The sequence below is a fragment of the Peromyscus maniculatus genome, chromosome 16, assembly GCF_049852395.1.
Source record: "Peromyscus maniculatus bairdii isolate BWxNUB_F1_BW_parent chromosome 16, HU_Pman_BW_mat_3.1, whole genome shotgun sequence".
NCBI lineage: Eukaryota > Metazoa > Chordata > Mammalia > Rodentia > Cricetidae > Peromyscus > Peromyscus maniculatus.
In genome coordinates this window covers 36,330,637-36,356,501 of record NC_134867.1, presented here as the reverse complement: position 1 = coordinate 36,356,501, position 25,865 = coordinate 36,330,637, and the positions used below count along the sequence as shown (strand labels likewise).

The following is a 25,865-nucleotide window of genomic DNA, read 5'->3' as shown; positions in this document are numbered from 1 at the left end:
GGTTAGGGAAGGGGGCCTTCTGAGGTAGACAGGTGTCCTGGGATGGTGGTCTGTCCTGCTGCCCTGGAGCCATCCATCCCTCCTGGTCCATCCCTCCTGGTCCATCCCTCCTGGTCCATCCCTCCTGGTCCATCCCTCCTGGCGTGGCACTCTGGCCGCTTTTGTGTCTGACTGGATGCTGGTGAGACAGAAAAAGCCTGAAGTAGATCTGACCTGTCCAGATGGATTTAAGCTGGTTTCTGGAGTTTCAGAAGAATTTTTTTTTTTTCTTTTTCGAGACAGGGTTTCTCTGTGTAGCTTTGCGCCTTTCCTGGGACTCACTTGGTAGCCCAGGCTGGCCTCGAACTCACAGAGATCCACCTGCCTCTGCCTCCCGAGTGCTGGGATTAAAGGCGTGCGCCGCCGCCCGGCTTCGGAAGAATTTTTGAACATGTTAAGAAGCAGCCATGAGAAAACTAGCGACCATTGTAGTGTTTAGTACTCTGCTTAGTTTTTTTTTTTTCCTGAGATAAGCTTTATTAGAGACAGATTATTTAAGGCACCTGTTTCCTTTACTAGTTTAGTATCTAGGAGACACAGGTGACCAATTGTTGAAAGCATTTAACAGTAATAGATGGTTATATTAAAGTCTGTCTTTGTAGAGCCCGGACACCTTTGAGTCTGGGGTTGTAAATACCTTTTAGCTGTTGCAGTTTCTTGCTTGATGATCTCTGGACTCCAGTTCTGTGATGGTCCTGTAACCATTAGCTGAGCAGTTAATTAGTAGAGGGAACTAGGAAGAAAAAAAGCTTGTGGGGTAAGAACTCATTCTTTTGGAATTAGGGACAAGGCAGAGAGCAAGTCCCTGTCTGTGCATGAGGAGGAGAAGCACTGTGACAGGTCTGGAGTGAGGTACATGGAGGAGCAATGAAATGAAAGCTCCTATCTTAGCTGGAAAATCTGTTCCCATTAAGTAACCCTGAAAGTGCAATTAAGTCTGGGGATGGGGGTAAGGCTGTCCTCCCTACCCTGACAATAGGGAAATGAGGAAAGGTGAGACCCTAAAACTCTCAGGACTGAGTTAGTGGCTCTGGTGTCCAGAAGGAAATAAATGGATTGCTTCCATGCTGTGTTCTGGATTTCCTGCTAACAAGCCTGTGGCCAAGCCTAGGTCTGCTGGAGGTCTTAGCTTGATGTTCCCTTTCCCTTTGGTGCCTGGGTGCAGTCAGCTGATTGGTTGTCTTTCTAGGTGGCATTCTGAACAAGGCTCAATTGATGGCCTGGCAGGGCATGCACTAGCCCGTCTGTCCTCAACCCCCCCCCCCCCCCCCCCCCCCCCCCGCACTTAAAACAGGGACCCAGAGGCTTTTGGGAGCCAGCCTGTACCAGCACTTGGCAATTTTGTTCTTGGCTTTTTTTTTTTTTTTAAATCTCTCCGCTGGTACACCTTAAATGCCACAGCTGAAACTTCTGTCTGTGGGGTCAGGAACCTTGCTCTCCAGATGCTTACGTTTTAGCCCTTTGTCGGGGAGATCTGGGGGACAAGAGATGTATTTTACTCCATGTCTTGAATTTTTTTTTCCCTTGATGTCTGCTGGCTTGAGGACAGCTTTAGGAAGACCCACCAGGAGGCAGGGTGTGAACCGATCTCTGGCTGAAGAGCCGTCCTGACTACTGTGATCCCCATGTGGGTCCTGATCGTAAACTTATTTGCATGTATCTTAGCTTGCTTTCAGACGGGTCTGTGCTCCTCAGGGCAGCTGGAGAATGAGTGGGAAGAGTTAAGATGAGTTAAAGCCCACCCAACACCAGATAGTGGAGAGCGGAAGTCAGATAGGCAGAAGTGGTTGTACATGGCAGCGAAAGAATCAGAAATGGAGAAAGAGAAGGGTTCAGAGCTTCAGTAGAAAGCTTGAGGATAAGGTAACTCTTTTCATTTGCCTGTTCACTGGCAGGAGTTAGATAATTCCCATGAAATATCGGGGTTGAAACAGCCAAATCTACTGGTATCTGCCCCTATGTCCCGTGGCTGCAGCGCTGAGAGAGAAGAATAAAAAAAATTAAAATAACGAACCGGGATCAGACTCCAGTCCCAGGTGTCCCTGAGGTAGGAGAAGGATCTGTGAATCAGTACGGGTTACTCCCCGCTTCGTCAAGAGAGGAGTGAGGGCTGGGACTGCGTCCGACAGCATTGACCTTTTTGTCAAGGGAGAGAATGAGTTGGTGCCAGCACAGCCCGAAGACCCCCTGGGGTCCGGTGTGAGGAATATAGCTCAGGCTGCAGTTGTGGGAAATGGTGGGGGACACACCAATCATGGCAGCACTTGTGGTAGGGGGAGACGCGACGGCTGTGATCACTATTGCGGTGGCGCGAGCACAGTCCCAACTCAGTACCAAGACAGCGGCGGCTGGGCAAATAAAAAAAGCAGATCCGTGCCCAGAGAAATGGATGACATCTACATAAGCAAACTGCGGGTGAGGGGGCCTAATGGAGGGCAAGGGTCAGGAAAAAGCGAGCTTAGGGGAGCGGAGCAGGAGGTCCCATCTGGATCAGGAACAGAGTGGGAGAAAAAGGAAAGAGACACCATGATAAATGAAGACCCCATGGGAATAGGAAGAAGCAGAGTGTTAGAGAGGTCCCCAGAAATCCACAAAGATACCTCTACTATAGACTACTGGCAATGGTCGAGAGAGTGCCTGAGCTGACCTACTCTGGTGATAGGATGGCCAAACACCCTGGCTGTCATGATAGAACTCTCATCCAATGACCGGTGGTAGCAGATGCAGAGATCCACGGGCAAACCCCAGGTGGAGCTCCAGGAGTCCAACTGGTGAGAGAGAGGAGAGATTGTATGAGCAAGAGATATGGAGACCATGATTGGAAAAAGCACAGGGACAAATAGCAACACTAGCGGAAACACATGAATTGTGAACCAATAGCTGAGGAGCCCCCCTGGAAGTGGACCAGGCAGGCCCTCTGGATAAGTGAGACAGTTGATTAGCTTGAACTGTTTAAGAGGCCCCCAGGCAGTGGGACTGGGACCTGTCCTTGGTGCATGAGCTGGCTTTTTGGAGCCTGGGGCCTATGCTGGGACATATTGCTCAGCCTTGGTGTAGGCGGGAGGGGACTGGACCTGGATTGGCTGAGTCTACTAGGCTGGACTGACTCCCCAGGGGGAGACCTTGCCTTGGAGGAGGTGGGAATGGGGGGTGGATTGGCGGGGGTGGGGGGTGGGGGGGGAGACTGGGGGGAGGGAGGAGGAAGGACAGTGGAATCCGAGGCTGATATGTAAAATTAAATTAATTATAAAATAAAAATATTAAAAAAAGAAAAAAAAAGCAGATCCAGATCAGGCGGTTGCAGGTCCTATGTATAGGTTTCTGACAATGCTCAGCCTCCGATGCCGAGTGAACAGAATTTCCTATCTCTGTCCACCGCACCAATGAAAGGATGATAAACGGCATGCTAGTTACTGGCAGAAAAGTCACGAGCCACATCCATGACTACCTAGTTACAAAGTCCTTTATTTGGGGGAAGAGGGGACCAGGCCTGGCGAGGAGAGAGAAAGACGGTGAGGGAGGGAGATAGAGAGAGAGCAGAGTGGAGAGAGCAGAAAGGATGGGGTCTGTGTCTGGCTTTTTAAGTGAGTATGTAGTTGCCAACACATACTGATGATGCAAGATGCAAGAATACACCCCACTCCCACCCCATCTCCTGAACCATGTGTGGCCATGCAGCTGGAGAAAGGGCAGAAACCCAACACAATGCCTATGCTTAAATCTATTTAAAATATAATAAACTCCATCTGTACCTCATAAGAAGCTTCAATGTTGGTCCATATTGACTTGTCTTGAAATTCTTTCTCTGTAGTGAAGTAAAGAGTATTGACTACAGGCTGGGGACACAGCTCAGTTGGTAGTGTTTGTCTAGCACACATAAAGCCCTGTCTTTGATCCCTGGCATCACATACACAAGTCTGATGGTACACGCTTGTAATCTCACAACTCAGATAGAGATAGAGGCAGGAGGATCAGGAGGAATTCAAAGCTAGCTTCAGCTGTATAACAAGTCTTAGGCCACCTGGGGCTACATTAAACCTGCCTCAAAGAGTCATAAAAAATAATAAAATAAAAAGAATTTCAGCTTCAGCTAGTAGAGGTCTCTGAAAAGAACTTCTCAGGATGCTAGAGGGGGCAGCATAGAGCTCCATCTCTGGCCACCACCTCACTGGGACTCACAGGGCAGCCATACTTGCACAGTTTGAAAAGGGGTTTTAGGGTCTGGAGAAATGTCTCAGTGTTTCAGAATACTTGCTGCTCTTGCAAAGGACGTGAGTTCAGTTCCCATCACCCACACAGTGGTTCACAACTGCCTGAAACTCCAGTCCCAGGGGATCCATGCCTCCACAAACTCCTGCACACATGTGAGTGCACATACTTACACTCAGGCACACACACAAAAGTAGATTCTGAGTAAGTGCTGTATCATCTGTAGCAAAGTTCAGAGGTCCCTGGTGGGACAGGCTATAAACATTAATAATTCCAGCATGTGGAGAGTAAAATATGCTCGGTTGTCAGAACAATGTGGATGGTGGGGAGCATCCTTTGTCTGTACTGCTCACCAGAAGGAAGGAGAGCTCTTCCCAGATTGAGCATTGCAGAAGCCATGGAGCAGACCGGCTGGGCCTTCATATGATCTACTATGATCTACTTGCCAGTTCATGGCATTTCCTCTCCTTGAGTTTTTTTTTTTTTTGTTGTTTTTTTGTTTTGTTTTGTTTTGTTTTGTATATTTTCTTCTAGAACTGACAATTGGCACGTGATTTGTTTTGTTTCTGTCTTTGGTGGAGTGAAATTCTGTAACTAAAAGTGCTGCTAAAAAGGAAGCCTGTCTATATCAACTGTTTCCTGAGCCCTGTGACTGAGAGACAGAGTCCAGATTTCCTCATCCGAAGTATTTTGTTTTGTTTCTTTATTTTCTGTAATACTGACTTTTATCCAGATAAAGGGAATTCTTTATAGGTATACTAAGTGAGTTATTTCACATCAGTGTCTAGATTTTACCATGGACTTTCCAGTCTTTCCTTACCCTATTTATTTTTAAATAAAAAATTTAAATACCAGAAATGGGAAGGTTTGAGCAGGGAGGGAGGGTAAGGGCAGGGACAATCAAAATTAGGTACGTGTAAAAATGTTACAAGGAATCTGCTACTTGGTAAGTTCATTTTAGAAAAAGGATGTTTATTATATGCAAGTTGTAGTGCCTCCCCAAATCTTGGAAATTATTATACATACATGGAAGTCACAAGGTGATGCTCCAACCTCCTCTTGTCTTCCCACCAATGCTGTTTAGTCTTTCTAATTTTGTTCCCATTTCTTCTAAGGCACAAAAGAAGGGGGCCAGCAACACCATGATTGGGATGATCTTTGGATGCTATGCTTTATTTGAGTTGGTGGCATCGTTAGTGTTTGGAAAATATGTAAGTATTGGAGCTCACATATATACATACTTTAATTTTCAAAAATCATTTGGTGCATTATTATAACTTACTAATCTAGAATTTCTATGGATATGGAAATGATACCATTCCATTTTTACAAATTATGCCTCAGCTCCATCATTGTGGAGTCCTTTCCATGCTTATAAACTGGTTGTATTACAGTTCTTTTAAATGATTATTTTAATATGATATTAACTACACATGCTTTCCTGCAATTTTGTATGCTCTGCTATAGGGGATTTGTTTATGTAAATGTAGACATGTTGAAGCAATCCATTTATCTGTCTTCTTTGACTTTATTATAGCTTGTACAAATTGGAGCCAAATTTATGTTTATATCCGGAATGTTTATCTCAGGGGGAGTTACAATTCTCTTTGGGTAAGTAACTTTCAAATATGTTTGGAAACATGGACAGATTTTATAGTCTATTGGCTAAAATGTTAATGGCTTTGACATTTTTCTTAAAATTTTATTGTTATTATGTGTATGATGGTGGTGCTGTAGATATGGATATGTAGACATGTGGGTAGAGAATAACAATGTGACATCATTTCTTTTGCTTTACCTTTACATGGATTCCAGGTACTGAACTCAGGTTGCCAAGTGTATACTGTGAGTAACTTATCCACTGAGACATGTCACTAACCCATTAATGGCTCTTCTTTATTTGTTTTTGTTTTTAGAGAGAGTGTTTCCTCTGTTTAGATTTGGCCATCTGTAGACCAGGCCAACTGGCCTTGAACTCACAGAAATCCACCTGCCTCTGCCTCCTGAGTGCTGGGATTAATGGCATGTACCACCACCGCCCCCAATTAATGGCTCTTTAACCAATCAGTACCAATCACTCCTATATTGTCAGATGAATGGCATGTGACTAGTGGTGGAGGGAGATGGTGAACAGCAAAGAGAAATATCATTGGTCTTAAGAAGAGTTCTCCAAGACTACCTAAACAGCCTGCTAAACCAGACATGGTGCTCCCCATCTGTAATCACAGCATTTGGGAGACAATGCAGGAGGACCTCAAGTACCAGGCCAGCCTGGGCTATGCAGGCAGACGCTGTCTCAAAACTGCAATAGAGACCCAGACAGTGGTGTCACACGCCTTTAATCACAGCACTCAGGAGGCAGAGGCAGAAATCTGTGAGTTCGAGGCCAGCCTGGTCTACAGAGTGAGTTCTAGGACAGCCAGGACTGTTACACAGAGAAACCTTGTCTCAAAAACAAAAAGAAAAAGAAGAAGAAGGAGGAGGAGGAGGAGGAGGAGGAGGAGGAGGAGGAGGAGGAGGAGAGGGGGAGGAGGAAGGAGAAGGAGAAGGAGAAAAGGCAATAGAGAAAACAGAACCATGGCTCCTGAGTGCATTCACCAGCACTCCTGTGGTTGCTCTTGATGGGAACATAATAGTCTTCTGAGTCATAGAAACTCTTTGCTTAAACAGGAAAGACAATCTATTTCTTACAGGATCAACTCAAAGACACCTGGCTACAGGTGATGAAATAGCATTATCAGAAATCGTTCTTAGCTTTCTGCTTTTCTCTCCTCTTCTGGTGCAATGTTCCTACACAAGCTCCTAGAACCTTCCTTTTCTTTTGTTGTTTTTGAGACGGGGTATAACGATGGAGCCATGAGTGGCCTGGAACTTGCTATGTAGACCTGGCTGGCCTTGAACTCATAGAAATCTACCTGCCTCTGCCTCTGAATGCTGAGATTAAAGGCATGGCCTTGCTCTTTCATCTCACTATTCTTGCTATTACCTAATAACAGTGTAACAACTGTTTACATAGCATTTACATTGTACCAGGTATCAAAAGTATCCAGAAAATAACTTAAGGGCTGTAAGCATAGCTCTGCATCAAAGAGAGTACTTGCCCACTACCATGGGTGAAGCCTTGGGTTCAACACAGCACCATAGTAAAGAAGTAAATAATTAAAAGTAGAGATGCTTTTGGTAAGATGAGAATCAGTTATAGCAGTAACATGTTTTATGTCAAGGACTTGAGCATCTTCTGATTTTGATACCTAAGGTAGATCCTGCCATTACAGTGTTCTCTGGATTCAGGGGACCACTATTTTCCAAAGAGACCTCCTTAGTATTATCATCTCAGAAATCAGTTATAACAACAGAAGGGGATAGCTAGGCTGTCATTATGACTTGAATTATAACAAAAATTAAAAACAGCAATTCCCTATAGAAAGTGTCACAGCCCAACTCTTTAAAAAGATTTCTAGAGAGACTTTATCTAATAACTTTAGGTAGTATGGCTATTTTCAAGAAATAGAGTGAATTAAAAAATTAAAACCAGTTTGACACTTGACAATTGTATTTGTTTTCAGTGTCTTGGACCAACTTCCAGATGGACCCATATTTATTGTCATGTGTTTTCTGATGAGACTAGTAGATGCCATAGGCTTTGGTGCAGCCATAACAGCATCGTCCTCTATCCTCGCAAAGGCCTTCCCAAATAACGTGGCTACTGTGCTGGTATGTAATTTGAACTTTTTCTTAATTTCCTTCTGATGTGGCCAAAACATTGGTTTGACCTGTTCTTACATGCTTTCCCCAACTCTCTTGTGTATTGTTCCCCCTTGTATTGTGATTTTGATTCCCTTTAGTAAAGTGAGAAAATAAAAAGCACATCATTGCTGGGTGTGACACACACCTGTAATCCACAACTTGGGAGGTGAAGGCTGGAGCATCAAAGTTTGAGGCCAGCATGGGTGACACAGTGAGTCACTGTCTGAAAAACAAAGAAATGACGATCGTCTGAAATGTTTAATTATTCTTTATCAATAAAAACTCGGGAGTCAGATATGGGGTAAGAACCTGAATGATCAGCGAAGCGGCAGAGAAGTGACCAGTGACCTCTTATCTCTTTTGTTCCTCCATCCAAAAGGCCAAGATCCTCTCTAAGCCCTGCCTACTACTTCCCATCTTTCTCTCTCTCTCTCTCTCTCTCTCTCTCTCTCTCTCTCTCTCTCTCTCTCTCTCTTCTTTCTTTCTTTCTTTTTTTTTTTGAGACAGGGTTTCTCTGTGTAGCTTTGTGCCTTTCCTGGAACTTGCTTTGTAGACCAGGCTGGCCTCGAACTCACAGAGATCCGCCTGGCTCTGCCTCCTGAGTGCTGGGATTAAAGGCATGTGCCACCACGGCCCTGCCCCATCTCTCTTTCTATCCTCCAAAACCTCTATGGTTAATTTGAGTCAGCTAGTTGCTAGCTCCACCCTCTGATTCAGAGCAAACATTATTGTCAGAATGCGATCAAAATATCACACAACAACTCTCTGTGACAACTCTACCACAGGAGGAGAGGGTTTAAAAAGAAGGTGAAGCCTGGAATGGTGGCTCATGGCTTTAATCCCAGGACTCAGGAGGCAGAGGCAGATGGATCTCTGTGAGTCTGAGTCAGACTGGTCCACACAATAATGCCAGGCTAACCAGTGCTACACAGTGAGATCCTGTATCCAAAGAAAAAACCAAAAAGGCAGTGATCTCAAGTGTCTCTTAGGTGCTCTTCCTGGTCTCTGCATGGTCACCTTGATGAGTCAACATGATCCCAATCATTTTTTTTAATCACCCTTAAAATAGTTTTTAAAGATTTGTTTTCTTTTTTAATGTATATTAGTGTTTTCCCTGCATCTATATGTTATTTATTAAGTGGTGCTGTTTACCGTGCAAGAAAAGCCATGAGGTACAACAAAACACATTATAAGAGTTCATTAAGGGAAGGGAACAAAAGGGGTATGCATTGGCCTGGGAATGACCATGGAGGAAGAGAGAGGAAGAATAGGTGGAACCCAATTTTATAGGATCCCTCTGCACATGCGCATATGGACTTATGTAGCTATGCCATACCTGCGCATAGATTACATGACCATGCTGCACACAGATCATGTGATCATGAAGAGGACAGATTACACAGGACATAAGGCCCTAGGATGATTATGCATCTTGCCTGGCTACTGGACAGCACATGTGCAGTCATGTAACTGGGGGAGTGGCTAGGAATTCTAACATTCCAGACGCTTTGTTTTTTATAAAAAATGGTGGGTGATTGGGAGTGGGGACACTGTGTCTCCCAAAACTTCTTCTAGCTGACTCAGTGGGTATTGTTTAACTTTTGGGGGTAGGGAAGGGGGCTTTTGGTGTAGCTGGACATCCTGAGGTAGTGGATTGTCCTCCATCCATCGCCTTCCGCTGCTTCGGGCTTGGTGACTATTTGGGTCTGACAAGGTGCTGGTGAGGCAGAAGAGGAAGTTTAGAAAAAATTTTATGGGGGGGGGTTCCCTAGGGGTCCCAGGGTGAGGGAGGGGGTTCCTGGGACCCGTAAGGTTTGCATTATACTTATCTGAAGTTGTTCTGACCTGTCCAGGTAGATTCAAGCTGGCTCTGGAGCTAAGAAGAGTTTTTAAACATATTAAGAAGCAGCCACAGGGAGTTTCAAATCTTGAGCTGGTAGCCATATTATAATGTTTAGTAATCTGCTATCAGAATTTTATTGGTTAGTGTTGAGAGAGAGAGAGAGAGAGAGAGAGAGAGAGAGAGAGAGAGAGAGAGAGAGACAGAGAGACAGAGAGACAGAGAGACAGAGAAACCTGGAACATGCTTTTAATTTTCATCTGAGATAAGCCTTATCTGAGACAAACCTCAAAGCACCTGTGTTTGTTTTTTATTAGTTTAACATCTAGAAGATACAGGTGATCAATTGCTGAGGGCATTTAACAGAAATAGATTGTTATATTAAAGTCTATTTTTTGCAGAGTCCAGACCCTTTTGAGTCTGGGGGTGTAAATACCTCTGGACTGTTACTGTTCCTTACCACCTGGGAATACTTGATGGTCCTTGGCCTCCATCTCTATGATGGTCCTTTAACAACTATCTGAGTTGTTAATTAGAAGTTTGAATATGTTATTAGAGACACAGAGGGAAACTGATGAAGCAGAATATGGTCAGTTGAGACAGGAGAGGGAATCAGGAAGGAAAAACTTGTGGGGTGAAACCTCATTCTTTGGGAATTGGTGACAAGGCAGTGGATCCTGGTGTCCTCTGGAACTTGGGAGAACAGGGCCATGTCTGTGTCACTGTATATTAGATTTACAGTACCAGGCATTTTGAGACAAGATGTCACTCTGGCTGGCCTGGAACTTACAGAGATCTACCTGCCTCTTCTTCCCAAGTGCTGAAATTAAAGATGTGTGCTGTTATGCCTGATATTCATAATTCCTCAACTATAATACATTAAATTTTCTGTTGTTTTTTCACTTTTAGGGAGGCCTTGAGGTTTTTTCTGGACTGGGGCTGTTAGTAGGTCCCCCTTTAGGTGGCTTTTTGTATCAGTCCTTTGGCTATGAGGTGCCTTTTATCCTTCTGGGGTGCATAGTTCTGTTGATGATACCACTCAACCTCTGTATTTTGCCCAGTTATGGTAAGTTCAAACTTAATATTCATTCTAGAATTTTACCTTTATTTTTATGTCTTTGTAAATGATACATTTACCACATATATTATGTAACACCTCTTTGTAGTCCCCTCAAAAGCTGGTTCTTTTTCCTAAAATATGGGTAATTAGTTTATGATGATTTTTGCTTACAAAGGACTAGGAATATAGCTCAATTAATAGAGTGCATTTTTAGCATTCATGAAGCCCTAGGTTTGACCTCAAACTTCACATAAGCAGATTATATTGGTGCATGCCTTTAAAGCATCCTCAGCTACATAGTGAGTGTGAGGCCAGCCTGGGATGCATAAGGCCCTTTCTTAAATACATAAAATAAAAAAGCATACCACAAAATTTCCAGGTTTAGGAGAAACAAATACTTTATTTTGGCTCACGAGCCTTTACCATTGGGCTGAACTAAGTTTTCACCAGAAATTCTGTGGGCAACACAGTTTGTCTGCAAAGCTGTAAGAACAAGGGAAGATTCCCACAAGTTCTAGACCACCTTCTTTCTTTCTTTCTTTCTTTCTTTCTTTCTTTCTTTCTTTCTTTCTTTCTTTCTTTCTTTCTTTCTTTCTTTCTTTCTTTCTTTCTTTCTTCCTTCCTTCCTTCCTCCCTCCCTCCCTCCCTCCCTCCCTCCCTCCCTCCCTCCCTCCCTCCCTCCCTCCCTCCTTCTTTCCTTCCTTTTTTATCTTTTTAATGAGGTCTCTCTACATAGCTGTGTATAGATGGACTTTCTTTTGGGTCTACAGGTCACACACACACACAAAAAAAAACCCCAAAAACCAAAAGCAACAATAACAACAACAACAACAACAACAACAAAACATCATGGAGATGTATTAATTATGAAAGCTCAGCTGATAGCTTAGGCTTGTTTCTAACTAGCTCTTATAACGTAAACTAACCCATTTCTATTAATTCACTTTTTGTCTCATGGCTTTATTATCTCACCTCCATATATCCCATCCTGTTTTCTCTGTGTCTCTGCCCTTCTTTTCTCCAGTGTCCTCTGTGCCCGGAAATTCTGCCTAGTTATTGGCTGTTCAGCTTTTTATTAAACCAACCACAGGGTGTGTGTGTGTGTGGGGGGGGGAGCATTCTTCATGCTGTGAGGTTCGATGTATGACACCTGCAGGGAGCCCCTAAGTGCATGTCTCCTGCCAGTGCCCACAGAGGTCAGAAAAGGGGCACCATATCCCCCAAAACTGGAGTTAGAGATGGGTGTGAGCTGCCACGTGGCTGCTGGAAACTGAACTTACGTCTTCTGAAAGAGCAGCCAGTGTTCCTAACCACTGAGCCATATACTGTTGACAGATAATGCTTTTTGTATGCACAGGAAATGTAATAGACTAAAACTAAAATCTTTTATAGTTAAAAATTATTTTAATTTTAATTTTTATTATTATTATTTGTGTGTGTGTGTGTGTGTGTGTGTGTGTGTGTGTGTGTGTGTGTGTATGTGTATCCCTGGGTATCCTGAACTCTCTCTCTGTAGACCAAGCTGGCCTCAAACTCAGAGATCTGACTACCTCTACCTTTATAGTGCTGGACTTAAAGGTGTGCAGCACCACCACCCTGTTATTGTCATCATTTTAAAGTATGTGTATGGGTGTTAGTAGGTGTGTATAAGTACAGATGCCCACAGAGACCAGAGGCATGGGATCTCCTGGAGCCAGAGCTACAGGTGATTGTGAGACACTATATGTGGGTACTGGAAACTGAAGAGAACTATTCTTCATCATTGAGTCATCTCTGCAGCCCACCTTTTGTAATTTTCAATTCAAATTCAATACAATTCAAAATTCACACCTGGTTGACTCTCGGCTGGCAATATCTCTTTGTGCCACAAGGTGGCACTTGTTCCCTCTCTAAGTTGAAACACATACTGTTGTCCTTTTATTAAAAGGTTACTGCCTTTTAAGCCACAGCTGTCTGAATTAGCAACTGCAATTCCTCAGCTCCCAGCAGTGGTTAGGCCACAAGGGCTGTAGCCAGAGGGAAATCTGTTCTTGCCGGCTCGGCTCCAACTCTCTCAAAGCTATGAAGGGAACTTAACTAAACCTCTCTCTCTCTAAAGAACTCAAGATTCAAAGGTTAAGGTGGAATTCTGCTCTTCCGCGGCTGAATAGCAAGAAGTTCACCTCCTCTCCTTGCTCTCATCCTCCAAAAAGCCCTCAACGCCTCACCCCTCTTTATAAACCCTTTCTTACCTGGCTCCTCCCTCCCACTTCCTGTCAGCTAGTTAATGACATAGCCTCCTGACAGCAGGTAAATTTTATTTAATCAAACACACCTTTGCATCATTAAACAAACATTCCAGAGCATAAACAAAAGTAACACACCTTGAAATAATATTCTACAACAACACATACTGCAGTTTGGGAGTTGAATGAGGGCTGTGCTTTTGAGTAACAGGCTGATAGTCTTGACTTAATCTCTGTATTCTGAAAACTTCCTGAGAATATTACTGAAAATAGCAGAAGCTTGTACACTTTTTGAATTTTGGGACTTTGCATGTGCATGGGTGTTGTGAATAATGATGAATGCCTGCTGTAGGCAAAATGAAGGTCTGTGAGTGCTGATCCCGACCCTCAGTGAAGTTCCGTGTTCACATCCAGTGTAGTCTCTGTACCGGATCACAGTAACCAATTCTAACTAAGCTCCTGAGAGGCAGGTGACAGGACTCTGCGCCAAGTGCCTGAGCTGTTCTCTTTGTGGACTCCCCAGTGATTTCTTAGACTCCTAAGCGTATTTTAAGAGCCACACAGTCACCACATACTTTTCCACAATGATCTCTTTCTTAAATAATATGCCTGGGGAGCCGGAGAGATGACGGCATGGTTTAGAGCACTTCCTGGTCTTCCCAGGACCCGAGGTCAGTGTTGAAAACTTCCTAAAGAGAGAATAAAGCAGTCACTATGACCAGAGGCTTGCACGTAGCCATGCCATGAGAGTACTCATCTTAAATGATAAAAGTAGTTCACACAAGATTCAGTCTCTCCACCCAAGAACCCATGGTGAGGCACCAATATATTAAATCAACGGCCAGTGGGAAACGGATATCTGCTGCTAATAATGCAGTGGTGGTGGTGGTGGTGGGGATTAGGCCAGAATCTCTTCCAGCAGAGCCTTGAGATAACTTCAGTCCCAGGCAGAAGGTCCGCTGCAACTCCTTACAAGCACCTTAGGGCTGGGGATGCAGTTCAGTGGAAAAACACTTGTCTAGCATATGTGAGACCTCAGACTCACTCTCCTACACGGCAAAACACAAAACGGGGGAAAAAAGGTTTAACCAGAATTATCTAAATAAAAATCTCCTGCAGAAACTGTGGGGCGGCTTCAAAATAATAAATGATAATTTTAAGCCTAAAAAAAAAAAAAATTCAGTCTCTCAATGTAGTGTTTATTTTGACCTCAGAAAAATAACTGGGTCTTGTTTTACAGAACAAAGGTGAGTCCCTCCTTAAGAACACACACACACACACACACACACACACACACACACACACACATACACACACACACACACACACACACTCACGCACACACACACACACGCACGCGCACACACGGAGCCTTGGTGAAGCTTGGATGGCTCTTTTTCTGCAGCGTTCCAGTCCACCACTGTCCTATCCAGATGGCCTTCCTTCCAGATTGTAACTAAAAACCTCACCATACACCCTGACTCCAGTTGCTTCTCTTTGTATTTGAAAACGTAAGGATTTGTATTTGAAAACTTAAGGATGGTTTTTTAATTGGGTTTTGCTGTTGGTTTTTTTGAGACGAGTCTTATGTAGCGCAGGCTAACTTCACACTCATTGTGGAGCGAAGGAGGACCTTGAACCCCTGATCCTTCTACTTCTACCTCCCAAGTGCGGAGATGCCAGGCATACACTTCCATGCCAGGGTAAAAGTCAGCCTTTTACATAAAATCAGTTGTGGCTCCTAAAGTTGAAGAACTTACAAGCTAATGTGGATATTTAATTTCAGGCAATTCAGAGGTGCAGTTATTTCTATGACCAGATGATCTTATCAGATAGCTTTGCCTCTCCAAGTAGGTTAAAGACAAAGATAAGAGATGTTAATTGATATGATGGTATTTCTGGTTTTTTATCTTTAACCCGCAGAGTCGGATCCAAGTGAACACTCCTTCTGGAAACTTGTCTCATTACCCAAGGTCGGTCTCATATCCTTCATCATCATCTCCTTCAGCTCCGGCTTCGGTTTCCTTGATCCCATCCTCTCTCTCTTCGTCTTGAAGAAGGTAAGCAGCCTGCTGGAGCACTGCTTTGTACTGGCGGCCATGATTCCATATCCTGGGCTCTTCCTTTAGGGGAAGACCTTCAGCTGGGAGGAGGTAGACAGGCAGATGTGTTCTCTGCTGACTGTGTCTTCCCTCAGTGCTGCTCCTTTGAGCTAGGGGTGTGACTCTGTGATCTGGGGGTCTGATCTAGAAAGAAAGAGAGAACCTTCCTCTAGTGTCTCCTTTTACCCAAGACCTTGCTCACGTCATTCCATGTCTACAAGGGCATCTCCCATGTTGCTTAACTATGACACATTTTCTCTTCTTCTGTGAGTGGTAATGAGGCATTAGGAGTACTCACTAGGTCTTTTGATGTGAGATATCCTTCTCTCCCCAATGCCCTCTGGGTCCACTTAACTTTTAGCTATTTGTTATAATAAGATAACTATGTTCTATACTACAGGATAGGAGAAAGGAACCAAGAGTCTCCACTGCTGAAACATAAATGTTGAATTCATATTAGCTAATTTGCTTTTCCCTGTGACACACCACCCTCCTGCATGCCTCACCCCCACCGACACCAAACCTGGGGCTAAGATCCAAGAGCATCACTTAACAAGCTCTGTGCATGAATCGTTGTATACATAAAATTGTGAAACACTGTATATGAAAATGCAATTTGTAGAAATAAAATTATATGTTTAATATCAAATGCTACCATATCAAACTTCTAGGATGTCTAATAAGTGGTTGGAAAAAAATTTCCCTCTTAGAAAAAAAAGTATTTACCCATTCCTGGTACAAAGTAAGACAAAATTAAGAGGAATGCAATGAAAGCTAATCTTGATGGTTAACTTGATTGGATGGGAAAGTGCCTAGGAAATTAGTAAAGTGTACCTCTGGGTACACTTAGTTTACTTAGCACTGACTAAGCTGGGAATGCCCTGACTGTGGGCAGTACCATCCCAGAGGCTGGGGCTGGGATGAAAAAAGGGAAGAATGGAGAAAGCCGGTTAACACAGGCATCCTCTCTCTGCTTCCTGGCTGCTTTCATGTGAGCTCTCTGCTCTCCATACCCTCCCCACCAGGATGCTCTGAAACCAAGAGCCAGAATAAATAATCACCCCCTCCCTTTACATTGTTCTCTCGGTTGTCTTAGTCACAGCTATGGACAGCCGAACAATACAAATGTGGGTGTAACTGATAGACTTCTGTGAATAGAGCTGAGGAAGAGAAGGACAGAAATGGGTGTGTTTATATTAAAGAGGGACTTCACATGCTGCTCTAACATGGAATCTCTTTTCCAGTTCAATTTGCCAGTTGGATACGTGGGACTGGTCTTCCTGGGTCTAGATCTGTCCTACACCATTTCGTCACCACTGCTTGGTCTCCTCAGTGATAGGATGCCTGTATGTATCCTGACTTATATTTGAGTTGCTTTTGCATGTTTAGGTGTGCAGCCACTTCTCCAGAATTTTTAAGGTCCCTTCCTTAAAGCAAACACCTTCAGTTGGCCTGGTAGAGAGAGTCCGGTGTCTCCCGGCCTCAGCCATTCCTCTCAGCAGACTCAAGTTTAGTATTTCATATAAAGAAGAGTCTGATGCTAAATCTGCTGGAAACTACTAGACCATGAGATTATTATTTTTATTTTTTTAAGACAGACCTCACTATACAGCCCAGGCTGATATGGAACTCAGTCCCCTTGCTCAATCTTCCCAGAGTCAGGATCACGGTCTGTTGTTGATATGACAAGCCTGGTTAGTATTATACCTTCTAAAACTTCCTTAACGACCCAGACAAAACATAAAACAGAAACCCTGATCCTAATAACAAGGGCAGAGTTTTGGGCTCTTGAGAGTTATTGGACTTGATCAGGTTATAAACTGATGGAGGGAAATTGACTTAGAAAGAGGGTATGAAAAAGTGGCCCTGCAACTGTGCATGAACCATTCCGTACCCATCTTGAAGTGAATCTCTTCTGCTCTCTTTCAATTTGGCCTAACCCATTCAGTCTGCATGACTGATATGCAGAAACAGGACCATGAACTAGACCTCCCATTTCCATGGCTGTTTCTGCAGCTTTAGTGCTTAGATTTTGCATTTTTCTCTCATTAGCTTTGCATATATATTCATAAGATGTATATGTTATGGGGCAAGCACTTAGTAACCCAAGTAACAAAAAGCTAATGGTTTCACTTTTTAAAAGATTTACCTTCATTTTTGTTTGTGTGTATGCCTATGTGTCTGTGTATGTGTATGCCACACGTATATGGGTGACCTCAGAGACCAGAAGAGAGCATTGGATCTCCTGGACCTGGACTTCTAGCGTTTGTGAGCCCCCTGACACAGGTGCTGGGAACCAAACTTGGGTCCTTAGAAGAGTACTAGTATGACCTTAGTATTGTAAGTGTTAATATTTAAACAGTGATTTTTGACTTGGGACAATATTGAGAGAACTCTTAACCACTGAGCCATCTCTCCAGACCCCTAAAAGCTAACATCTTAAACAATGTTTGGAGTTAAGTATTAAGACATAATCTTAAGCCAGGTATGGTGGCAAATGTTAGTTACCCTAGCACCTGGAAGGCCAGAGGACTAAGTGATAGTTCAATGCCAGTCAGGGCCATATAGCAAGACATTGCTCCTTGCTTTAAAAAGAAAGACATAGCCTGAGTTAAGCAGTTTAGAAGGGCTAGTTTTTATTAGATGCCATCTTTGACTGGTTAGACTGCCATAACAAAATATCAAAGACCCGGAGCACACATAAACAAAGGATACTTAGTTCTCGCAGTTTTGCAAGATCCAGGCTCCTGCTTGGTGTTGAAGGCCACTTCTGACTCACAGAAACCCCACGTGGAAGAGTGGGAAATGCTCTCAGAGACTTCTCCTGTGAGAGTGTGGATCCCAGTCATGAGGGTTCCTCCTTCACTACTACATCACCTCTCCAAAGCTGACCTCCACGCACCATCAGATTAGGCACTAGAATAGCATATGAACCTGGGGCTTGGTGGGGAGGGATTCCATTCAGTCTCTCTGCAGTAGATACTTTTAAATAATGTGTTTTGCCTGGGTATTGTGACATATTGCAAGTTCCTTGAGGTGACTGCTTTTTAAATTCTTACATGTTTGGAATAGTTCATGATGTGCCAAGATTCTGTAATGTACCCCATTTCCTAGGGAACTTCTTTGCTCATCCCACCATTTTGCAAAATATCCTCCTTGCCTTTACATTTTTCATCTGCCTGTTCTCTCTTAAATGTAGAGTTTCATTTGCTTCAGTGTGTTGGGGTTTTGGATGTCATTACTCTCATTAGAGTAATTTTTTATATTGTTTGATTGCAGAGGGTCCTTTGGTTTATGCTTTGAACTCTTTCTCTTTACCAGAATCTCAGGAAATGGTTTCTGATTTTTGGAAACTTAATCACAGCTGGGTGCTACATGCTCTTAGGACCTGTCCCCATTTTGCACATTAAAAGGTAACTTGTCTTGTTCCGTGTTTTTTTGTGCTTTTGGAGAAATAGTACTAGTAATTATTTAATTTTTTTAAGTGGCTTAGTACTGCAAGCATTGCTATTTAAATGATGACTTTGACTTAGGATTGTATTGAACTGTTTGTGTGACTGACAATGCTTTATTCACTAGAAGCTCACAGCAGTTTACAAATCTTAAGACATTCAATCTTTATCAAATGAGAAAAACATTGATTTTCATCTATAAAGTATTTTTTGTTTTTTTTTATAAATATTTTATTTTATAATTAATTTAATTTTACATATAAGCCATGGATTCCCCTGTCCTCCCTCCTCCCACCCCCAGCCCTCCTCCTCAATGCACCCCCATTCCCACCCCTCCAAGGCAAGGTCTCCCCTGGGGATTCAGCCCAGCCTGGTAGATTCATTTGAGGCAGGTCCAGTCCCCTTTTCCCTGCACCCAGGCTGAGCAAAGTGTCCCAGCATAGGCCCTAAGTTCCAAAAAGCTAGCTCATGCACCAAGGACAGGTCCCGGTCCCACTGCCTGGGGACCTCCCAAACAGTTCAAGCTAATCAACTGTCTCACTTATCCAGAGGGCCTGGTCCAGTTCCATGGGGGCTCCTCAGCCATTGGTTCACAGTTCACGTGTTTCCACTAGTTTGACTATTTGTCCCTGTGCTTTTTCTGGTCATGGTCTTGATTTCTCTTGCTTATATAATCCTTTCTCTCTCTCTCTCTCTCTCTCTCTCTCTCTCTCTCTCTCTCTCTCTCTCTCTCTCTCTCTCGCCGGTTGGACTCCTGGAGTTTTTTGTTTAGTTCTGTTAACTGAGGCTGGCTTTGAATTCATGATCCTCCTTATTCCCCCTCTCAAGTGCTAAGATTGCACCACATTACTGGGTCTTCTGTGTTTCAACTGCACAGTTATTTGAAATTATTTTCAAAATAACATTTATTGCTAACAACCTTTGCTTAATACTTAAGAGAATATGATTGTGTTTTTCTGAGTCTTCCTTCTCATACATTGAGAGGGTAACCGAGGCTTTTATTGTTTCTGGGTCATCTATAGCATGTAGTAGCTGCTCATTAAAGCTTATTTGCTCTAATTTATTTATTGAAACAAAGTGAGCTTCTTGACTTCTTCACATGCTTCTGGGATAAAATAGCATCATGGGACGAGGGCGATTTCAGAGTCTTTTGGATCTGGGTTTGGATTTTGGCTCTGTCACTGGCAGTGGAACTTAAATAAATCACTTAACTTGCAAGAGCCTAAGCTTTCTTGTCTATAAAAAAAAGCCAGGACCAGCCACATAGTCAGCACACTAAGATACTTGCTGCCAAGCCTGGAAACTTGAGTTAAAACTCCAGGATTTAACTCCATAAGCTACATGGTGGAAGGAAAGAACTGATTTATTCATGCTGTTCACTCATCTCCCCCTACCCATATAGTGGCATACCCCCTCCAAAATAAATAAACGTGATTTAAAAAGGAACTAAAGCTAATACATATATGACAAGCCAGGCCCTTAATCCCAGCACTCCAGAGGTAGAGGCAGATAGATCTCTGTGAGTTCGAGGCCACGCTGGTACAAGACAAAACAAAATAAAACAACAACATAAGAATTACATGCATAATGTCTGCCAGGCACTTAGATGGAGTCCAACACAGAATATCTGTCAGTTTCTAGTCTCTTCTTTTGCCCCCCCTCTTTGTCATTGTTTAATTGAATTTCAAGATGAAATGATTAGATGAACAACAGCATTGATGTTGAGAGAATTTAATTATGGTTACAGATGTGTAATATGTATGATTTTGTTATGGTGGAGAGCCGGCTGGTTGCAGATGTGTAATATGTATGACTAAACACGTGTGTGTGAAACGTGGGAGCAAAAGTGATTGTAGATGACCCAGGAGATGCTTTTGCTGCAGAGGTGGCAGGTGCTAACATGAGCTCTCACTGAATGGAATGGGACAAGATGGAAATGGGAGCGAAACAAGTGAACTATCTGTGAAGATAACTTCTCTACGACCCTGCCCTCGGTTTTAAGTTTGTGTCTCTTAAAATACTAACGCTTTCATTTCCTCCCAATTCTTCTGCAGTCAGCTCTGGCTCATGGTGCTGGTGTTAGTCGTACATGGCGTCTCTGCTGGAATGACTATCATCCCCACTTTCCCAGAGTTACTCAGTTGTGCACAGTAAGTTTCTGTGTTGTTTGAGGAGCTCTATAGTGATGGGTGTGGTGGTGAGGGCAGGGGGGTGGGCTAAGGGAATGAGGGGTGAGGGTGGAGGGATAGGCAATCAGTTTCACCTCACTTGTTCAGTCCCATAGATTGTTGGATATTTGCCCAATAATATATCTTCATGATTTCATGGCATATAAATATTGCGATATAAATCATATAAGTAATAGTGGAACCATATTGAAAATAACATAGTGACATTATATGCTAAAAGATAGAAAAGGTATAGTTGGTTAAAATCGGTTAAAGGGAGATGCTTGGCTTGTTGTATGTCTCAGGTGGGGTGTGTGTGTGTGTGTGTGTGTGTGTGTGTGTGTGTGTGAATAGTTTTAGAAGTCCAGAACCAAATGGAGAAGTTTCAGAGTTGCCCCTGTGCATGGAGGAGAATCATACAAGAGCACAGGGTGACCAGCCATCTGTCGCTTGACCATTGTTCCTTTGTGTATGGCATGTTCATGAACACTAAGGTCTTGACTGTGCTGGGGTTTCTCAATGACACTCAGAGGACAAAGAGCTGGTTCTGTTTTCTTAGAGCAGTCTTTGTTCTCTTTATCATATTTTAAGAGTTTCTTAGTTAATTATGTACTTAATTAGCATTTAATGCAAATGAGTTATGATTCTTGCTATTATACAGATAGATGTAGTAAAATTAGGTTATTTTATGAAAATGCCTTCAAATTTGATTTACATATTTTATTTATTTGTTTTTAATTTTTGAGATTATAATTACATTTTACCTTTTCTTTACTCTCTCCAGACCCTCCCATATACCCCTCTACACTCTCCAAATTCATGCTCTCTTTCTTCATTGTTGTTGCATGCATATATGCATTTGTATAAATATATATAAACCTAAATATAACCTGTTCAGTCAGTACAATGTTTCATGTATGTATGTTTTCAGGGCTGTCCATTTGGCACTGGACAAACAATTGGTGTACTCTTCCCTGGGGAAGTGCACCTCTCCCACTCCCAGCCTTCTTCAGTTGCCTACAATCTTTGTGTAGGGTTGATATTTGTTTTGTGCTGGTGTTTCAGTCCAAGGCCTTGGGCATGACAGCCTACACTCTACCATTCAGCTACATCTCCAGCTCCCAGATGAGTTCTTACTTTAGAATGGAATACTCTTATATTTAGTTTCTTCAGATTATATGTGGTTTATCTTAATGTATCTGTCACACAATTTTTCTACACAAGTTCTCCTTTTCATGATGGATCTGTCCATATTTCTCTGCAGTGAAAATGGGTTTGAAGAGGGAATAAGTACGCTGGGACTTGTATCTGGTCTTACTGGCGCCGTGTGGTCAGTTGGGTAAGTGAATTCATTTGCACCTGAGAGATGGAAAGTTCTCTCTGCATGTTACAGATGGAAAATTGAAACACCAAAAAGGTCCATGAGATTGTCTAAGGCAAAAGCCCATCTAGGGCAGAGCGAGATTTCTAATTCACAACCTGTGACTCCAAAATCTAGTAGCAGACATCATACCAAACTAAGGTACCTTCATGGTCCTTGCTTTGAGCAATACTTAAAAATTCCTTTAGCTGAAGCATATCTCAGACTTTTACACTTGATCTTAGCCAAAAGGCCGAGATGCGATATATCTCAGACTTTTAAAATGCATTCCTTTATTGATTCACTTGCTCGCTTGTTTGATTGTTTATTTACTTCCTAACAGATCAGACAATGCACTGTATAGTAGCAATCTAATACATACAAAGGCAACAACTATGCACTGAACTAATTCAGTTAATAAGTATAGAAAGAATAGTGGGCCAGTGAGATGGCTGAGCAGGCAAAGTACTTGCCACACAAGCCTGAAGACCTGAGTTCAAACCTACATAAAGACAGAAAGAAAAAGGGAACCTGTTCCACAGGGTTGTCCTCTGACTTTCTTATGGTATTGTTGTGTGCACCACTACCCATGAAACAGAAAGATTCTTTTAAACACGTGCTACTGTTTTTATTGTTATGTAGGCCACCAACTTCACAGCTGTAATTCCACGTTTACAACTGTCTAATAATCATAATTCTTTCTTTCTCTTCTTCTCTCTCCCATCTCAGTACTGGATCTGGGGATCAAACTCCACCCTCCACACTGTGGGCAAGTGCTCTACCAATGAGCCACACCCAGGCCTAGACCTCTTACTTATGCCTGAGAATCTCCCTATCTATTTAGCCTTTATTGTTTTAATTTAAGGAAGACCAGTAACTGGAGTGTCACACATCTTTATAAAGTAGTTTTTGCATTGTTAGATACTCACCTATTCTTCTTTCCATGATCAGTGCTTTCATGGGACCAGTGCTGGGCGGATTTCTGTATGAGAAAATTGGTTTCGAGTGGGCAGCAGCTATACAAGGCCTATGGGCTCTCATAAGTGTGAGTAATCCTGGATTTGTGTGGGGTTTCTTCCATTTCCTTACACTTTGGAGATACTTGTCATGGAGGATTTTCTTTAACAGTGCATTTCGTTGTGTTAAAGGGACTTGCGATGGGCTTATTTTATCTCTGGGAGCATTCAAAGACCAGAAGAAGGTATGATCAGCTTTCCGGACTCCCTTTCCCTTAAAAGAAGCTAGCTCATGAGTGTAGAAAAGAAATATTATTTCCCATCCTTTCTTGCTCTTAGATTTCTGGGATCCTAAGACTCCTTGCTTGATAGGCATGTCCAAAGCGGTGCTTGGGTGGAGATGTAGATACTTAATGTTTAGGTTTTTTTTTTTCCAGGGGTGGGATAGGGTTCAAGATGGTTTCTTGTGTAGTCCTGGCTGTCCTAGAACTTACTCTGTAGACCAGGTTGGGCAAACTCAAAGATCCACCTACTACTGCCTGCTGAGTGCTGGTATCAAAGGCATGAGCCACCATGCCTAGCTATGCTCAATTTTCTTAAGACAATCGGTACTGTTTTCTTTCTTTCTTTTTTTTTTCCCTCCACACTGTAGATCTAAAGCTCAGAACATCACTGGCACAGAGGAGGAACACGCTGCTCTCTTGTCCTATGAAACCTAGCCTCGCAAGCTCTGGATTGGTGCAGATGGGTGCCTCAGCTGTGACAGCAACGGAGGTCCATGCTTCCTGGACTTGAACCCTGGAAATGTCAAGCTGCTTTTAGACGACCCTGCACTGGGCTGCCCTTACTGTAGTTCGGAACATCTATGAGAAAGGGAAAACCAGCAGAAGCTGGTGTTTCTAAATGACCCGCCTTACCCCTGAGGGTGCTGTTACTGACTCTCTTTGTCTTTCTTATTCCTGTGTTTGCTTTTCATTCTAAGTTCATCAATTCTCTGAATGTACTTCTTAAAATTAATATGTGAAGAAATGAAACTATTTCATACACATTGAACATATACAATAGAATGAATAATTTTATGAAATCAGTGTTGAAAAATGTGTTTTCTCTGCACTGAGATTTTTTTTTTTTTTTTTTTTTTTGGTTTTTCGAGACAGGGTTTCTCTGTGTAGCTTTGCGCCTTTCCTGGAACTCACTTGGTAGCCCAGGCTGGCCTCGAACTCACAGAGATCCGCCTGGCTCTGCCTCCCGAGTGCTGGGATTAAAGGCGTGTGCCACCACCGCCCGGCTGCACTGAGATTTTTATACCCATTAAAAAGGCAAAATTCCTGCCTGCCACATAAAAACTCCCGAGTGTTCCTTGGCTTTCAGGTTTTCTAAAAATGTTTCTGTGGAAGGTGCAAAGGAAAAATTAATAATGATACATGTAATTTTCATTTTGTGACATTTTCAATTATGGTATGTATTTATAATCATTATTTGGCATAACATTATTCTTTTCCAATCTCAGTATCTCTTTGTTTTAGTCCAACAATTTATGTTTGTTTATTGTGTTTAGTACTTTTCATACTCTTGGAAGATGGGTTCCATCACTGGACACTGCCTGCCTGCACCCCTCTCCCCCGCCCCAGCTATGAGTACATGCTACATGTTGGAGGGATACTCCTCTAGCTTCATGTAAAATCCTTGCTGCAACCTAAAGTGAGAACATCAACTTTGTACCTCCTGATTCATTTTCTTATTGTAGTAGTTACATTTCTTTTCTAAGAGAATAAATAATTTTGTCTAGCTATCCATTGTATTCATTCAAAACACTCTTTTAAAACAAGGTCTCAAATATCCCAGGCTGGCCTGGAAGCCACTGTATAGCGGAGGACAACTTTGAACTCCCGATCTGCCTGCCTCTTTTGTCCCAGGTGCTGGAATTGATATGCATGCATCACCACACACAGTACTGAGTATTGAACTCAGGGCCTTGAGTATGCTAAATTATGTCACTAATCCTCAAAATGCCTTTTGAATTCTTTCCAGGATCAATCCTGCATAGACAGGTACCATGGATAAATCTATGCCTTTACGTAACATACACCAGTAGAAAGGAAAACAGTAAATAAATACCAGGATTTATTTCTTATATTAATGCTCAATAAAAAAACAAATCATGGTATAAGAGAGCAACTGCCTAGTATTGATTATGTGTGGGGACTAATTTGCACAAGCCCTCTCCATGAAAGTGATACCTCTGAGCAGAGATCTGAAGGGAGAATGAGATGCTCATGGCAACAGCCCATTGACAATATGGAAGATGAGAACATGGCCCACTGACTGGAGTCTGGTATGCAAGAGATTGGGCCAGATGAGATAGCCAGCTTCGCAATGAGGGCTTCTAGAATGAATGGATGCCCTGTTTGTTGAGTTTTTTGAGTCTGTGTATACAGTGGTTAAGGATGCTGGCAAACAAGGATGGAGATAGAAGGAAAACTCTGAGAGGAAATAATGGTTTAGACCCTGGATGTAGCCTTAGAGATCAAGAGAAAAGAAGATATTCAGAAATAGAAATGACAGGATTGCTGCTGTGGGGGAGGGGAGCAGATTCAAGGATGACTCCTAGGTTTGGTCTTATAGTGCAATGGATGGCTGCATCTCTCAGTGAGATGGGGAAGGAATGGAGCAAAGCATCCTAAGAGGTCCAATTAAAACCACAATA

General features: G+C 42.8%; 1 protein-coding gene across 3 annotated transcripts in view; it reads left to right on the top strand.

The window, feature by feature from the left end:
- LOC102913428 (MFS-type transporter SLC18B1) overlaps positions 1 to 24,946 on the top strand; it is a 34,044-nt gene extending 9,098 nt beyond the window's left edge. For 2 of the 3 annotated variants that reach the window (XM_016005204.3, XM_076552626.1), the window contains exons 3-14: positions 5,364 to 5,459; positions 5,786 to 5,859; positions 7,815 to 7,962; positions 10,745 to 10,901; positions 15,044 to 15,180; positions 16,467 to 16,568; positions 18,544 to 18,635; positions 20,729 to 20,824; positions 22,107 to 22,181; positions 23,154 to 23,247; positions 23,351 to 23,403; positions 23,811 to 24,946. In XM_016005204.3, coding sequence (XP_015860690.3) covers positions 5,364 to 5,459; positions 5,786 to 5,859; positions 7,815 to 7,962; positions 10,745 to 10,901; positions 15,044 to 15,180; positions 16,467 to 16,568; positions 18,544 to 18,635; positions 20,729 to 20,824; positions 22,107 to 22,181; positions 23,154 to 23,247; positions 23,351 to 23,403; positions 23,811 to 23,877 — 1,191 coding nt within the window. In that variant the 3' untranslated portion in view covers positions 23,878 to 24,946. The remainder of the gene's footprint in view (positions 1 to 5,363; positions 5,460 to 5,785; positions 5,860 to 7,814; positions 7,963 to 10,744; positions 10,902 to 15,043; positions 15,181 to 16,466; positions 16,569 to 18,543; positions 18,636 to 20,728; positions 20,825 to 22,106; positions 22,182 to 23,153; positions 23,248 to 23,350; positions 23,404 to 23,810) is intronic. The other variant, XM_076552627.1, reaches the window with a different exon arrangement.
- Positions 24,947 to 25,865: the final 919 nt, after the last annotated feature.